The sequence below is a fragment of the Parambassis ranga genome, chromosome 24 (genome assembly GCF_900634625.1).
Source record: "Parambassis ranga chromosome 24, fParRan2.1, whole genome shotgun sequence".
Taxonomy (NCBI): domain Eukaryota; kingdom Metazoa; phylum Chordata; class Actinopteri; family Ambassidae; genus Parambassis; species Parambassis ranga.
In genome coordinates this window covers 2,207,380-2,226,030 of record NC_041043.1, presented here as the reverse complement: position 1 = coordinate 2,226,030, position 18,651 = coordinate 2,207,380, and the positions used below count along the sequence as shown (strand labels likewise).

Below are 18,651 nucleotides of genomic sequence, written 5' to 3'. Positions count from 1 at the left end.
GCGCGCGAGGATCCCCTATAGCTCGGCGCGCACGGATCAAACACCAAAGGACAAAATGAGGCGTCTGCTGCTTGGACTCTGCGTCACCGCCTTCCTGTGCCACTGCTGCCATGCCCAGCAGAGAGGTAAGCTATCCCTTTGATAGACTGATAGATAATCGATATATGGGCACGCGGCGCTGCCTGTCTGTGACCCCATGGCGCATCTTTCTGAATGAACTAATTAACCCTAACCCTAACCCAAAAACATTTGAACCTAATTATTCAAATTCCTATGTACTTTTAAAACAATTATTGTAATTATCGAGCAAAAATACTTGGAAATGAGGTTTGCTAGCATCATACGAGCCAGATGTAATGAAATAATTTTGCAATGTTTGTTGTTGAGAACTACAGGTGGGTTTGCTGTTGTCAGTTTTAGTAGCAGCAAAAAGTTCATGATTATTCAGTCTGTCAGGGAAAAGTAGGCATGGAGTTCTTTCCATCCTTTGGCAGTGCAGTACTTATGTGTTCATGTAACAGGGGGGCAGAGGTTTCCGAAGTGGGAGGCTGGTTTCTCCAGGGAGGACCAGACATACCAGAGTAACATGAATGTGTGTGTAATTTTTGGTTAAAGAGATCATTCAGAGATACAGTAGCTTGGGGTGATTTTAGTGGTTTCCCACATTCCCAGACCCAGAATGTATTGTCTGAGGTTGTTTCAGTAATCAATAGCAGGCTATATTCAGTCTTCTTGCTTAATTAAAATAATCCTGCAGTTTTTTTTTTTACAATAAATTATTGAAAATGTCAGTGTTGGCTGCAAATATTCTATTCTAAGCCTAATATTCTAATTTGGTCTTTCTTTAACTAGGTCTTTCTTAATGTATAAATGTTTTTGTGTTTGACCTTCTGTCTAGAAACCTTTTTCTGCATCTCTACTCTAGCCTTGCACACATTTGGATAGATGAGGTGCCACATAATTGATCGTGTCCCCATGATATTTCAGTTTATAGCGGATATAACTGAACAACAGACTGGACATCTTTTAAAAAGTATGTTATTTTAGGGGTCAGATTTGACCTGATATTTTATTTCCCCTGGTTTTGGCTAATATGTTCACCACTTCATGGAATTAAAGATGAATGCATGAATACTTTAATCAACTTGTTTTACACATATTACATATACCATATACACGGTGAACAGTTTTTACTTTCCAAACACTACTTTTACAGGTATCGAAGCCTTTAAGATTAAGAGAATTACACTTTTGAGACTTCAGATGAGTCTACCCTCTTGAACACAAAATGCCCTTGAGCTTTGTGTATTTACGTGGCTGTGAAAGATTAATTGATGTGCTGTGCATGTGTGTGTGTGTGTTAAGGCTGTGACATAGTCAACAATGAAAAATGAGCAAAAACCCTTTTGGGCAGAGGTGGGGGATTGACAGCTGAGACAAAGCCAATATAACATGGACTCAATAAGAGTCAAAATATTCATGTTTCTTTGAGCTGTAGGACAAATTGTCCCATTTAAATGCAGTAGAAAAGAGTTTTTTAGAAGATGAAATTGTGTGTGTAGTTTGCTTGCTTTTTTGGGTGTCTCGAGGTTTCGGTGACAATCGCTTGAAAGATGAGACAAATCTATTACTTGTCATGCTTTTCACTATTTATCCTTCTCAAAACATCTCCAACTGATGTTTAACCCAGGAGTGTTCGGGACCTCCTGCAGAGAGGAGGTAGGGGGGGCTGCCATCAGGATGTGTGTGTGAGTACTGAGGGTAGGAGAGGCCATTTGCGTTGGGAGCCTCATTGCCATGTGTGTCAGCCAGGCATGCTCTCTATCAGTGACAGAACTCAGACAGACACTGGGAGATAATCAGAAAGGAGGGCTGTAAGAGAGAAAGGCGTTATTACACATTGATAGAGAGAAGATAGGTTCAGAGGACATGGAAGGAGAGAGAGGCTGAAGTATACATAGGCAGTAAGGGCTAGGAAGCACAAACAGTAAAAGTTTAAATGGAAACAGACGTTCCTGAAAGTTTTTTGAGTGAAATGTTTATTTTATTATTGAGTGAAATGTGTATGTTGTTGGCAAAAATTCAAAGAATTTTTGTTTCAGTCTTTTGTTTTTTTGCAGAATATATCAGATGCTGCAGTTGACCTTAGCTGAAGAAACACTTCATTAAGCTGATTTATCTGTTTTATAACTAAATAAAAAATAGATTCCTTATTTTTTCAATGATGAACAAAGACACTTCTTTTTGCTTCTCTGATAGTTCACATGAAAGATTGTTGTCTGTGCTCCTCTCATTGGTTTGAAGTTGGAAAAAAGTGATGCTGTGCTTGTCTGTGCACCATTCATGATTGATCAATGTCTGTTTTTTGTGTTTTCTTCAGTTGCTTCAGTATTGATGCTTGCTCGTTTAACACTTAGGGGTGTTTTCTTTTCTCCAAACTTTAACTTTAATTCACTGTAAATCAAATATCTTTGTTTGCTAGACTGTCTGAGAAAAAATGCTGAAGGGGTCATGTTGGGTTCTGTAATCCATGGTCATTTTCTCACATTTTAAAGACTGATCACTATTAGGCATGTGCCAAGGTGACTTTTGCAGTGCTGGTACGTGTGCTTTGTGTAACTGCCCATAGCTGATACAGAGCAGTATCAGAAAGTCTGCCAAATTTTCAGTTAATGTTCATAGCATAAATGTTTATTCCTTTATAGAAAAGATGTCTCTTCAGAGCAACTACAGATATGTTTATAACCTGATGCAGATTGTGTGGATTTAACCAAGTCAGACTGAATGTGATGTGAACTCACCAGAGGCATCACTGTGAATGTGATATGAATTCAGAAAGGGTTTTTCTGCCCATCAGAGAAATCAAAATGTTTATGAGGTGAATTCATCCCAATGTCATAATGTCCTATCAACATAAAATATGTTGATCTCACTCTTCTATGTTAATATGAGAGCAGCCGAGCTTAGCTGACTGAATTTGATGGTATACACCTGAGGGAAATCTGTCAGACTTTTGCTTAAAGTGGTTCGTAAATTTAGAAAATAACAATTATGAGAAGAAGGAAAGGAAAAAACAAGTAGCAAAGATATAAAGAAGGTATGAAAGTTGGAATGAAATGAGAAAAACTTGTGGTAAAGAGAGACTAAAATAACAATCTAACCAGAACCTATGGAACACTTATTACAGCCACACAAGTATAAAAGTGTGCACATGTCTGATTGTGACTATGTGAGCAGAGCAGAAAGAGTGTACAATTCACAGTAGCTGTGGTGGTGATGTTCCATGGAGTTTAGCTGCTTCATAACCTTTTTGGTTTGTCTATTTATTGCTTTCCACTCTTCTCTTGATATTGCAAACCAAGTAAAATACATAGCTGTTCCTTAATCTTTTGAGAACAGCCTGCATCGCCTTTACTGTCGAGGGTTTGTAGCAAAGAAACCTGTAGTGGATGTTTTTCTGTGGAAAAACACATATTTATTCAATTGTCCACCAATTGTCCAAATTACATCTGATGTTATTTAAATATAAGGTAAGGCTCATTAAACTACTTGAATGCTTGCTTGCCTGCTGAGCAGTGGATGTCTTTGACTCTCAGGCACCAAAAAACAAATCAATGACATTGTACCAAAGACATAGATCACATGACCATCGACAGGTGCTTGTGTGTTTGTCTACTTAAGAGGAAACCTCTAGGGCTAAAATTAGCCAGGTGCTAAGTTGCAACATTGATGTATCCTTCCTGTCAATAAGGAAGTTGGTGGAGGATTACACACACACACTTGTCACAATCATGGGCTGAGATACATTTCTGTGCAAAAGGCCTAGAAATGAGGCGGGGGGGGGGGGGGGGGGGGGCTTTGGGTGCAGAGGGTGCAGCATTAAAAATAAAATAAATAATAAATGATTAATGTATCCAAAATAACATTTGGTTTTGTTAACGGTTAACGGTTCACCAAATCCATGGTTCGGTTCGTATCACGGTTCTGGGGTCACGGTTTTCGGTTCGGTTCACATTGTTCTTTTATTAAACAAACTAAACAGTTCATGTTATTTATCTTATTTGCACGGCAGCATGTAATTTCTGTCTCTGCATGGTTGTGCATTTAAAATTCACCGCTGCTGTCTGCGCACAGAGGCACGATGCGCGTACAAAGACAGACATATGCACAGACAAACACAGACACAGACACATGCACAGACAAACACACACAGAGACACACACTTTCGGGCGCAGAATGTGTGTTATTTGTCCACCGTTGCTGATGACATGCTAGTTGGATAGCCTGAACTCTATGACTATGCTAGGCTAAGCTAACGGTACTGATGCCTATTTTATTATACATCCCGCTCTTTAAGCCATGACAGGACCTTCGGCAGCTTTGCGCACGATTGGACGCAGAGTCGTGTGGGTCTCCTCTCTGCTCTGTCTGCAGCTAAAACTGCTGTGTGAAGCTACAGAGTCTGACTTGTAAATGCGATGAGGCGGGGGAGGAGCTCATGGCCACTGCTTGTCGAGGACAGTAGCCTGACTGCAGAATGATTTCACATCAGTCACGTGAAAAAGTCTAACCCTAACCCGCCCCGAACCAAAACACGTGTACCGAACGGTTTGGATTTTTTTCCCACCGTCCCAACCCTAATTATAACAGCATCTAATAATAAATTTCAGAGTAATACAGAACATTCATAAAACTGTTGGTTGCAGACGTGATGCATAAACATCAATACATAAACAGTCTTAATATTTTATGTTTACAGTAATGGCTGCATGATGTGCATCTCCAAATATGAGTTAGTTTTACAATAGTTAATTATTTACATGTATCATTGTTTGTGAATTTGTTATTGTATACCCATTACAGAGTGTTAATATTTGACTCGGCTCTTCCCTGTGGGACCTTGCTTCCTCCTCCAAAACATTTCATAAAACATCTTCTACTAAACAGAATCTAGGTCTGTGCATGTGTGTGTGTACGTCCATGTGTGTGAGTGCTTCCTAGCTGTTTTGTTGTCAGAACCGCATTGATAATGCTGAGGAGAAAATCAATAGTTAATTCTACCAGGGAACACAATAGCTGCTCTGCCCGGCTCCGTTCTTCGGTGGGCTTAGACACAGAAAGAAACAGGGCATGAGTTGATGAATTGGTAAGTGTGTGTACATGTGAGTTCATACACAATGTGCATGTGTGTTTGCACCAGCTGCAGCACCCAGACTGTTTACTGTTCCTAAAAAATAGACAGTGATATGGATTTGCAGGAAACAACATAAAAATTGTAAAGTCTGTTGGCTGACAAACTTTTTAGGGTGGAGTGCATGTAGCTTAAAAATAAATGACGGAAAATAGCATCAGTTCCTATATTAAGATGGGTATTTTGAGTAATGCGCATTGTAGAAATAACAACCGAAATTACCCACCTTCCCTCTGAATCACCAGCTCCAGTGGAGGTTGGTGCCACTTCTGTAACCTTTCTAGATTTTGTGACACATCTAACGCTACTGCTGCTGAGTGGGTAAATTGGTCTCTAGTAGCTTTTTACTTCTAGCCTACCAGGTAGCTTAGTTTGAATAGTCAAGAGCAGAGTATAGGTTACCGCTAGCAGGTTTTAGTGCAAAACCCATACAACCAATCGTCATCTACGCTGTTCAACCAAAGTAGACTGGGCTTCCTGTTGTTATAGTAAATATGCAAATAGGCAGAAACATATAGCACTCTGCTAGCTGTTTCACTGGACCATTGAGAGATAAGAGCTAGACATTTGTGTCATTATGGAACCATTACCTCAGCAATTTCAGCAATATTTGCCAATGAGTTTACTTGTTGTTTAACTAATCAGGGTAATAACTAGGGGCAGGACAGTTCAGGAAAAAAATCTGAACCGTTCAGCACACCTGTCCTCGACAAGCAGCGACCGTGAGCTCCTCCCCCGCCTCAAAACACTCACAGCCGGTCAGTCTCTGTAGCTTCACGCAGCAGTTTCAGCGACAGGCAGAGCAGAGGAGACCCACAGCACTCTGCGTTAAATCGTGTGCAAAGCTGCCGCTGGTCCCGACAATGCTCACAGAGCGGGATGTAAATAGCATATTTCAATGGCAAAAATGAAAAGAAAACCACGGACTTCAGTACCGTTAACATTGCAGTCATAGTCATAGTCATAGAGTTCAGTCTATCAAACTAGCATGTCATGTCTCTGTCTGACGGTGGGAGTATGTGCGCACACGTGTCTGTGTTTGTCTGGGCATTTGTCTGTGTGTACGTGCATAGTGTCTCTGTGCGCAGACAGCAGCGGTGAATTGTAAACGCACAACTACGCAGAGACAGAAATAACATGCTGCTGTGCAAATAAGATAAATAACATGAGTTGTTTAGTTTGGTTAATAAAAGAACATGGTGTAGACCTGTTCTATAGGAAAGGTTATCTTTATAACCTTCTTAAATGGCTTCTGTTATGATCTGGTGCAATATAGAACAGAATTGACCTGATATAATGATAGGGGAAACACTGATCTGATATATATGATAAATGTTGGATAATTAGGATATATATTTTGTGCTCATCTATTTCCAGAGTGTTAAAACCTCAACATTGACCTCAGAACTGTGATACGAACCGAACCATGGATATAGTGAACCGTTCCACCCCTAGTAATAACTGTCGGATCATTAAAGCTCTACAAAACTGTCTGTGTGAATAGTCCTTTCCATATTGTGTAGAGTTTTGGCTACGATATCTCTTCTCTAGGAAGACAGTACTTAAGCTATTTGAAGTGCTTGTTGAGACCTTTTGAAGAACACTTCTGGTGCTCTCAAAATCCCATCAAGAGACAAAACAGACAATATGCATTTTAAAATATTCATGTTTGTATGTCTGCGGTACAAAGTGGGTTAGTTAGACAGATCCATGTATGTTTGCAATGGGATTTGGCACTGTGAACTTGCAGCTGAAACACTTCAGGACTGACATACAGATGTGCCGCTGTAAAAACAGAGGCTGCTGACCCTTCCACGCAAAAACACGCATGTCTGCAGCTGCAGAGACTTTGGGCTGACCCCCGTTTCTTCTTTTTTCTATGCCTTCTCTCATCTCTGCCTTGCTCTCTGATCTTTCTGGGTGCTTATATTTTCCGAAGGAGCTTCCTGTGGCAACACATGGTGTCAATAATGAGCCCCCTACACGCACATGCACACACTGACACTTTCTCCTCCTCTGCTACTCCCAGTCCTTCATCTCCTCTTGCCTGCCTCTGCTTTCCTGTCCTGTTTGCTTTTTCTTTTCTTCTCCCCTTTATTCCTTGGGTTCTTAACTGCCTCATTTTCTCCTACTTAAATTCTGTGTCCTGGTTTTTGTTCTTTATTTTTCTTCTGTTGAGACACTAAGAATGCACTTTCACTACTGTTAGGTATCTTAAGCGAACATCAGTTAGTAGTTGTAGTGGTTCATACCACTATCTGAATTACCAATGGACATTAATAAATGATACTGAGGAATACAGTGAAACACTTTGCTGTATCTTTATTTCCTATCCTTGCCCATCTCTTCTGTGCTCTGACATTTTTCTCCCTCATCTTCTCCTCCACCTCCTCTCTGCTGTCTCCCTTTCATCCTGTGTAGGAGTACCATTGACAACCTCAGCGTCCATAGCTGAGCTCAGTGTCTGGCCTGAGTTTGTTTGTTATGCCACTCTGTTGCTGTTGGTTTCTGGAGGTCTTATTGTTTTGGTCCAACTTAAATCTCTTGAGTTGAAAACCTGTTTATCCACAGTGAAACACACTCAGAGCAAGCTGTCTTTTACAGGAGAAGTCTGTCTGACACAGGCAGTTCAAAGACAGCTATAAAGCAAGACACACACCCCCCAGCTTTATTTGGGATTTTTTAGTTTGTTGGATTTGGTTTGTGCTTTGTTCCCTCAGTTAAACTTTGAAGACTAGTGTATAGTTTGTTGATTTTGGTCCAGGGCTTCTCTTTAAGCTGTCAATATATTCTATCTAGGTCATGTAGCTACAGCAGTGGTTTGAACTAAAATGGGTTCCTAGAAATCAAAGATGATATGCTTTTGGATAAAGTGAGATGATTATCTGGTTTATCAATATTTGTGTAATTCAAATCAGAGCTGCAGTTTTTACTTGTGCTTAAACAGAACATGAGAATAGACTAGACAATCTTTCTGCCTTGGTTTTTGACACTGATGGCTTGTGACTGGGGTTGAGTACTGCGATTTGACATGTCTGTGTTTTTTTAATACCTAGGAGATTTTTACTAGTGTGTCTTTGTCTGTGCCTGTGTGATGCAACAAAGATCTAATATGTGTATGTATGTAATGTTGCAGTAGTAGTTGCAGTAGGAGTTTTTGGAGTCTAAAGGCAAATGTATCCCATTTCAAGCCCTCTACACAGACTTACAACACTTAAAGAACATAGCAAGTAATAGAAATCACCAACTGCTTTGCAGAGAAGCTGAATTAAAAGCTCTCATTGAGGCATAACATTTGATTATTTTGGTAGTCTAGGTTTCGAATTTAGCTAATGACATCAAAGTCAGATGACACTTCATGACTTTGGTTTTAGCAAGAGGAGTTATTGACGGGACAACACAAACACAAAAGTACACAAACCTTAATTCCTCATACCATCAGTCACTTTTTAGTGTTAGCTGTGACATCTCCAATCAAACACACTTGGTTTACACATGTTTGTACCCTGGAATTGAGAGTAGTTTTAAACTCTGAAAACTGCTGAAAAGTAGTGAAAACTGGGACAATATTATATAAATGGAAATTTATGTTTGGTTCTTTCAAGTAAAACATTTTTTTCTGAGAATAATTTAAGAGCCCTGCTCAATTTCAACAGAAAATCCACTGTACAGAGACTCCCACCAACATCACAATGCTTTAAAGATCATGTTTCAAAAGCTGTTTTTTACACATTTGTTGGCTTGTCTGCTGTGGGCCACTGTGGTGTATGAATGTTTGAACTGAGGCTTCTTGTTAGCCTGAGGTTTCTCTGAAGTCTTGTTGATACTGTCTGGTTTTAGTGGCTGCTAGAAATGACCAATTACCCTTACCTTGTTCAACACATGGAACCAATATGCTTTGTGTGTGTATGTACAGTATGTGAGAATAAAACATAGGAATGCATTATTATTGGAGCATGTCTTTGAATGTTTGTTGCTGCATCTGTTGTTTCTTTCTGTTTGTCCAGCTGTAATGATTTAGTGTTATGGCCTTCAATATTTAGCAACCTCCAACCTCTCACCTTAATGAACCTTGACCTATAAGGGTCACCATCTCCTAACTTGTGTTAATGTGACTTCAGCCAGTTGTGTGGTCTAAATTGTCAGTGCCTTATATTGTATCAAAGGTGCAACCTTCAAAAGAAGGCCCGGTGTTGTGTTAAATGTAAATAAAAACTGAATTTGATGCCAGCTCACCAGAAACTTTATGAAGAAAACTTGTGCTTTTACTACAGTGGCTGGATGCTATAAATGGTAGTAGAGGTGTACATCAATAATTTATTTTATCAAGCATTTATCCTAAAACTGAAGGAAGTTGAAGAACACCATTTTAAACTCGATACTCAAACACAGAGACCTTCAGTGCTTGAATGTTCATTCTGCCATAGCTGGCAACACTCTTGAATTAGCTACCTCAATTAGTTTAAAATCTGCTTTAATGAGAGTAGGAACTAGTTTACATCAGCAATAATTACTACGAAAGCTAAATGGAAGGGAAGAGTGCAATCTACTTTGCACAATTTTGGAGCGCACATCTCTAGTGCTAGAAACACCACTGAAATGTTAGCAAAAAAACAGTTCTCTTGCAAATTACCACTAAACTACTCTCATAATTGGATACATTCTTTGGCAGTCTGGTGCTTTTCCTCATTTGTAACTTTTAATTAAAATCAAACATTTACAGCCAGCCTGACTGACAGGTGGATAAATGAACGAATGAAAGCCTTGGACGTCCTAGCCCAATACTTGCCATTTTTGGCTGTACTGACAGATCTGTATGCTATGCACACAGTCTGTGCAGCACAGCTCCTAGATAGAAGGATACACACACACAAACACACAAAAAGCGGCAGCAAACAGAAAGGCCATTATTTTAGGGCCGAATGCTTGTGTGATTGAGCTGATAAAGCGTCAGAGGAATAAGAGTCTATTAGACTGGCCTGGTTAGTTATGGATTTAACATTTATACACACCTCTGTGTGTGTGTTTGTGTGTGTGCAGGTGTGTGAAAAAAGAGAGTCTGAAAGGAGAAGAGAGAAAGAGGTATGTGTTGCGTGTATAAATTTTTGCTTTTCCATTATTCCAGTTGCTTTTCACATTGATATTGCGTATGGCAGTGTGTGTGTGTGTGTGTACACAGACAGAGGGAGAGGATATGTATGTATGTAATTTCACATTTCCATTATATTTTTTGTATTTCCATTATACTGGTCCAAGGCAATTCCACAGAGAGCCTAATGCAGAGCAAATGTTCACATCTGACATGAGATGAAATATGTGAAAAATTGTGTGTGTGCATGTGTGTGGACAGGGGCCACAGAAACATTGCCGCCCTGCTGTAATAGACTGGTGACTGTTGGGAATTGTGGGTGCTTGGTCGTGATTGGATAAGGCTGGTGTGGAGTAAATTATTCTAGAAAGTCGTTTCCTGTTCAGTGTTGGCAGATATGTAGCTGAAAAGTTTTTTTATCATTATTATTATTTTAAGGTTCATCCAACATGGTTGAACCTACAGCGTTAAAACTAAACCATAAACTAACACTGAAATGTCAAAACTGATATAAACTGACTTTGATGGAGAAGTTTGCCAGTGGTGCAAGTAATGATTATTTTTTTATTGATTAAAACTTACTTAAAATGGTGAGACATGCTTTTAGGTTTCACTTATGAATCTCCAGCAATCCTTGATTAACAGTCCAATAAATATTAAGTTTAATTAATAATACCTAAACTAAATAAATATTCTAATAGAGCAGTAATTTTTGAAATGTGTGTTGTTAAAATAACCAATAATTGATTTCTAAATTATAACTATAAAACAATATAAGAAATTAAACTAATATAAAAATTTTTTTTAATATATTAGGGGAAAGTGGGGGTGTCAATATGAAATTACTACTTGTGTGTCCTAAAATTGGAAGTAAATACCAAAGCAACAGCATATTCCTGAGAAAACTAGTGAAACGTTTTGAATATTCCAGTTTTTAATACTTACTTAATGTTTCTTTTGTTGACCTTGTTTGACCCGGCAGAGGGAAGCCGACCTAAGCGTTGAGCCGATCCCGAGGCTTTTTCTGAAAGTGGGTGGGAGGTGGGTGATCTCTCGGCACATTTATTCCTAGAGGATCCCACTTCTGTCTTCTAGCAGCTCAAGCAGCTCATTGTCCTCTGATGGTAAGGACCATGTTAACAAAGACTTCAAAGACTTTTAGGAGCCTTAATCTGCTCTGCTTTGTGATATATATTTTTTTCATTTCATTTTTATTTTGTTCATTTTAGTCCCTTTAGAGATTTGAATTCTCAACCGACCATTTTTAACTGATGCCGAGCAGTCACACAAAAAAGCTTTAGTGCTGCGTTTAAAAGAATAACGTCAGCTGCAGATGCTTCAGAGGAGCGGATCTCTTTAGTTAGCTGCTCAAATGGAGCAAGAAAAGACACGGCAGACATGCTGGGGCGTCATCACAACAACTCCCTGTTGTGTTTTGGCCAAAAACAGAAAATGCACTTTTGGGCCATTTTCGGCCGAAAATTTTTGGTGGCCGAAAATTCGGTGCATCCCTACTAAATTCTCATTTTAGAGTTTAGGCTGGTTTAAAAGGAAAACTCTCGACAGACAAACCATATCCACACAACTCTTATTGGAAGACATCGCTCGTTTATCAAGTTAAAATGCATTAGAAAATTTCGCTCATCTTGCAAAACACTCCCAGGCCATGTTATTCGTAATTTTGAGGTTTGACTGCACCATGTTTGCGACCTTGAGCTTGGCAGAAATCTATGATTAAGTGATAGGTTAGTTATGCATGCTCACCTTGTGCCTGCAAACATTCCAAACACGTTAGGTTAATTGGTGAGTCTAACTTGGCCATAGATTAAATCACATTCAAGAAACATTTGAAGTTACAGTGTAACCATGACTGAGCTCATTTCCAGGTAGCCTACATACAATTTTTGGCTGGCTGTAGTTGAATAAAACAAGTCCCCACTCTAGATAAATGCATCCTGGGAAATGTAGAAAGTTATCAAATTAAATTCAGGGAGGTCAGATTAATTAGGGGAAATTAAGGCAAAAAAGATTACAACACTTAATCACACCTGTGAGACCATATAATATAATATTATTTAACAGTACGTGGATGTCATTAAATGACTTACTAAGGTTCATGGTCAATTTTTAGTCGAGTATGCTTTTTATGAAGCATGTCTTTATAATGAGCATATAATAGTGACATGTATAACGATTTCTGACTAATGAATGTGTTTAATTTGTAATTTTAGTCTTAAGCCACCACTGACATTGTCTCGGCTATATACTTACACGCACACACACGTAAAATGTTTTGTTCCCATGTGTCTGCCATCCTTGTTTTTTTTTTTAGCATATAGTGTATCTAATGGAGAAAAATTCCATCTGTCTCATACACGCCTATGGTGTGTGTCATAGCCTAGGCAGCTGTTCACTGACTGAAAGCATTGGAAGAACTTTGAAGCACATAATTTTATTCTGCAATGTTATATTTTGGTGCCCTGATATTTCCTTTCTAAACATCCAAAGACTGATTAAATTAAATGTTTTCAGACCACAAACCTGTGTTTCTTTTTCTATTTACATAAAGCCAGAGCAGAGCCTGACCAAGATGTATTTTCTATCATGGCACCTTTCATAGCTCTCTGCTGATGTGTGTGTGTGTATTTGCTGAGACAGCAGGACTGTGTACCAGTGGCCACCTCATAGCCCTAGCTGGTGATGCATGGTGGAATCAGAGCTCCAATAATGAGCGGAATCAGCCTTTAACATGGTAATGTGTCATTTAGGGCCTATCCATTTAGCTAACGACTTGCTTCCTTTTGAAACCTATTAGCAGTAATGGTAAATAGCAGCTCCCCTTTCAACTCACATCTGATCTGTTATCTGGCTGTCTGTCTCTCTCTGTTTCTTTTCTCTTCTCTCCTCTGTATAATTTTTCTTATTTCCATTCTCTTTCCTCTCACCTTACACTTTTAGTTTATTATCTTTTTTCTCCCCCTATTATCTGTATAATTTATCTCAATCAATCCTCTCCTTTTGGTTTTCTGAACAGTCTCTTTTGTCATTTGTTTGCATTTTGTCTTCACCTTTAATCTATTCCCTCTTCCGCTTCTTCTCTTTTTCTTGTCCTGTCCTCTCCTCTGCGCCGCTCTTCTCTTTTTTCCTCTCCTCCCCTTCAGCCCATAGGGGCTCATTCATAACATGTACCCATTACCCACCAAGCTATTAGGTTTGCTAACAGTGAGATCCATTGGGTGAAAATCAATGTCTATCCAGGGAGCAGTTTGTCTGTAGCGCCACTGTAATGAATGCTGTACACACACGCACACACAAAATTTCCACTCTCTTGTTCATACGCACACAAACACAGGTGCAAGCTGAGTTAGCGAGCATTGTTGTTACAGATAGTTTTGTCAGCCACGCATCAAATCACTAATCCAGTGCAACATGAATGTGCATTGTAGTCAGTGTTATACTGTATGCACCTATCTAACTATTTCTCTTAAGTGGTCTCCTGTAGTTTTCTCTTTTGTGTGTTGAATGTTCACAGTACCATTTAGCATAAAAGAATGAAGACTCTCACACATGCACCATCTATTAGGCACTCACACATGCTCTAATGGATTCTATATTGTCAAACACACGTCAGTCTAACCTGAGCATTTCCCATGCCAGAGCAGTTAGTGGTAGCCTGGGGCCAGCTAATAGCAGATGTGTAGTCGTCATCAATGCTGGTCAGAAAGGATGAGTCAGCAACCTGTACTTCAGTTGTAGCAAAATCTATAGCCATTATTTAATACTGCGCGAGAGCCATAGAACTCTATGGGAGCTCATTTCTATTCCAGTCCAAGGATATAGAAGGAAATATGGTTTAGAGATACACTGTGCAGGAAGAAGTTGCACAGTATTGCAGTCAGAGTCAGACTGATTTTCACGTTAGTCAGCTGTTTCTTTGTAAGGAGTGGTTCACATAGAGAGGAGATTTGTGGGAGAATGTGTGTGGGAAAATGCTAGTTAAAGAGTTTAGTTAGTTTATATGACAAATGTTTTATATCTTCATTGTATGGCTTTGTATATGTTTGCTTTTAACTTGCAACATAGTTTTTGCGATTACTGTCCTTTTCTTTACTGTAATCGAAAAAATATCCATAAATATATTTTCCAACTGTAAAAGTAGTAAAATAGGTCTACCTCATGAGGACAATTCATGTAAACTCAGGAATAAACATCTGTTTTGTGTTTTTGTTGGCCTCTAGTGACATTACCCATGTTGACCTTCAGACTCTTGGCTGCCTCTGCTGTCAGCAGACTGTAAAACTGTTTGAACTAATCTTGAAATCATAACATTACTGCCAACTACATTGTTGCTAACAGAGAGACTAATGATAGCTGCTCTAGTTTCCATCAGTCTCTTTAAAAATGGGCTAGCTATATACACAATGAAGAAGTTGAACCTAGAGAAAACAACAGAGATTTTGTGTGTTTGTGTGTGTGTGTGTCTGTAATGGAGTATTATTTAAGATCACTGACTGTTTTTTTTGTACACAATTTTGTTGATTCACTCACTCAACTCTTCAGCCAGTTGTATACTATTTCCTGTCCCTCTCAGTGTCATTCATCAGTCAGCCAAGTGGAGAATAGATGAGAGATGTCTGAAAATAAGGGAAGAAATCACGAGGAAAATGAAAAAAAGAATAGGGAAAGTAAAACGAGTAAGAGGGGAGCATAGACAGTGATGAACAATATTATCGTTGTAGAGTGTGTTCAGTTTGATCTCTGTGGTAACCGTTTCTTCCTGGAAGCTCATGCACATCCATCTGGATTTCCAATTACCCACAATCCCTTGTGACCCCACTGGCTGCATCTAGAAAATGATGTTATTTCCTGACCTGATGAATAAAAACGCTGTCAAGTTAGGCAGACCTGCCTAAACACACATGCAAACATAAATGCGAATTTTAACAAGACCTCTAGTCATAATACAGTGAGGCTCTTCTGCCTTCTGCCCCTAGCAAGAAGGCATTTACTGTAAACTTTTAATGTCAATATCACACATAAATATATCAGAAAAACACTGTGTTACTGTAAAAACATCAGTGAGTCTAAACATTTATTTGGAGATTTCATTTTATACAAATATAAATTGTCCAGCTTTTATCATAAGGAAAAAATGGATACAACTGCAGAATACTATGAAGCCTAAATTCATGTATAACTGATTTTGCTTACAAACTTGTGAGGTACTTACATGTTCATGTGGAGGAGTTTACTGTATAGACTGATGGAATAAATTGTTGATTGTTGATGTCATTTTGCCCTTATAGTCTGGTATCTTAAATGTTGTAATTGTTATATTTTTCTTGGGCTTTTAATAAAGTTAGTCAGCATGTTAAATTGTATAGATACAAACTACAGAGTGCCGCCTGACAAAAGAAATTCATGCATTTGTAAAAAGAACTCTGTTTCATGGGAATGTTAAGGGAACATAGAAGCTGTCTATAGCCTCTACAGTCACTGGAGCTTGATTTTGCCTCCAGGGAACAGTTTGTAAAGAGGGCCGTCAGCACTATGAGGAGGGATGTTTGTTTAGCTAAAAAAAATCTTAGTGATTTTATAAGTAAAAACATTCTATTCTATTCTATTCTATTCTATTCTATTCTATTCTATTCTATTCTATTCTATTCTAGTTGTGCTTGCTGGGGGTGCTGTAGGGGGATATAGTGGTTGTTGCTGTGAGAAGATTAGATTCTCTCTGAGGCCAGAGGTCAAGTTGCTCTCTCCTGTAAATCTACTCACTGGCATGTTTTCATCACCAACACCAACATATCCCCCAAATGAGTTAAAGTGTGTGTGTAGTGGCCTTGGCTGCAGGCTTGACTCCAAGTACTAACCAAGGTTAGCACCAATAGTTCCTACTTAAATCATACACATACGCGAGCACACACACAAACACACAGAATCACATTTCTCTTGAGGTGCTTGTGGATGATTTAACAAAGTCCTCATCACAGCCTCATCAGGTATGGATTGGGTGTGTGTATGTGAGAGTGCAGTTGGACCATTGCAGGATAAATTTACTGCTGACTGGCCTGAGCTCAGCTAAATCACTTCAAACACTTATCCAGAAGTTATGGCACATAAACATTCTCTCGGTCTCCCCCTCCTCCTTTTTATTTATTTATTTTTTTTTTACTTTTTATGACATGGGGAACTACATTTTTTAGATTGCAGACTTACCATGTGAAGAACCGATCAGAGTGATTTTGTTGGCCAGGATGCTGCATTCTTTGCTGCTTCTACTCATACTTATTTATTTTTTTTATTTAACCTTTATTTAACCAGGTAAAAACCCATTGAGATCCAGATCTCATTTGCAAGGGTGACCTGGCCAAGAGGTCAGCAGCACACGTCGAGAACAGTATAACAACATTTTAAAGTTGGTAAACAAGATCAAAACTGTTATCTGAGCAGTGAAAATGAGAGCAGCAATAGAAAATTACTACAATACTACAATGTACAACTTCATTGTCATTAGAAAAATAGGGACTAGCAAACAGATGGTTCCAAACGAAGGATTGATTATGGCATACAATTTACTGTAGAATGTAATGGCAGCATTTTGTTGCCACAGCCCTGCTAGAGTGTAATGTAGCCGACTTTGAAAAGTCTGCAAAATTAATCCTCCTGACCACAAAACCAGTGGACCCCCTGGGAGACAGACAACCACCCATGTCTGGAGCACAGTGACCACTGTAGCCTCTGGCAGACACATCCGGTTTGTTGACATTCTGTGTTTGTGTGTGTTTAATTAGGGGATTAACTGTCTATAACTTAGTGGTTTTCCTGTTTAGTCTGACTTTATGACTGTCTGGAAAAGGACAGCATTTGCAGAGATCAACTGCACATACACCCATATTTTCTGCAATGGGTGTGTGACCATCTGGATGAAGACAACATCTGAAAAAGAAGTGATGCACACACACACACACACACATATATATGTATATATATATATGTGTGTGTGTGTGCGCTCCCCCCTTTTGTAAGTATGACAATAATTATAGTGACTGATTGGTGTTGGTTGTAGATGATAGACATAATGGCCTCAAGCAGACATGGTTTCTGGGAAGAGGCAAAAAAAAGGAGATAAAGGACGTTCTTGGCATCTGAGTTCATGACATGAATTATAATAGAGATAGAGGAAGTGGAATGGGTCAATGTCCTGACCCTCCTGAATAGCCCACAATCTCCTTTCTCCTTTTTTTTTTTTTTTACAATTACCTTCTGCCTTTATTTTCTTTGTATAAGTAATTCACTGGTCACACTTTCAAGAAAGGATGACTGACTTGCATTCCTTCATTGCCGATGAGAACCCTACACAAACACTCCCAGGGCAGGAAGTCTTAGTGAGAGCAGGATGTTGACTATAGGAGTTTTTATTTCAACTTTCTCTGGAAACCCTGAAGGTCGACAGAAGAGCGGCCAACAGATGTAAAACCAGAGATAGATAGAAGAGAAACAAAGGTACAGATTAATGAATGTTTTTTAGTCTTATCACTACAGACGAGCAATAACAAGAAAGCTTATAGTGCATGTTTATTTACAACAGTGGTGTCGAGGGAAAGAAAAACAGTAGGGCAAAGCAGACGCATAGAATGTTGAATTTAAATGATCTAAGTGTATTGTGGAAAGTTGAGATAAAGTTAAAACAGTAAGAAAAAATACACAAAATGTTGATAATAATTACAAATAAGAGCAATTGCAACAAAAAGAAGACATAAAAGCAAGTGTATGGAAACATTTTAAGAGGTGATGCTCTCTCTTAGGTGTTAGTAGTAAGTAAGTAGTAGTAGTAGTAATAATATTATTATTATTGTTATTATTGTATTTAGTATAGCAGGGTTGTCCAGTAACCGGAAGGTTGGTGGTTCAATCCCAACTCCCTAGTCACTGTTGTGTGTTCTTGGGCAAGACACTTCACCCTAGCCTGTGGCGCGCCTTGCTTGTCATTGTATGACACTGCTTGGCAGCAGCTGTAAAGAATTTCCCTCTGGGATTAATAAAGTATCTAAAATAAAAAAAATAAAAAAATATTATTAACTCCTCAGTGTCAACTTCATACCCGAATATTTTCTAATGTTTCACTTTTGTTAGATGTGAGAGCTTTGCTGAAATTAATTTATCAATAAATGTTATGAAGTGCAGCCGCTAGGACAGCTCTGTGTGTGTTTCATTGTGTGATTAAGATGATACCTGATTATATGCTATATTTAAACCTTTCATTTGAGATGCCTGTCACAGCAGGGTTTATTTCTCTTTCAAGTTATTCCTTTTAAGAAATTGTTTTTTTTTTACTTCAGTCACTGATAACACCAGATTTATGCTGTTA

The 18,651-nt window shown here is 38.8% G+C and overlaps 1 protein-coding gene across 6 annotated transcripts in view; it reads left to right on the top strand.

Moving 5' to 3' along the window:
* lama2 (laminin, alpha 2) overlaps positions 1 to 18,651 on the top strand; it is a 129,587-nt gene continuing 110,936 nt past the window's right edge. For all 6 annotated transcript variants that reach the window (XM_028397103.1, XM_028397104.1, XM_028397102.1 and 3 more), the window contains exon 1: positions 1 to 125. In XM_028397103.1, the coding sequence (XP_028252904.1) occupies positions 56 to 125 (70 nt within the window). In that variant the 5' untranslated portion in view covers positions 1 to 55. The remainder of the gene's footprint in view (positions 126 to 18,651) is intronic.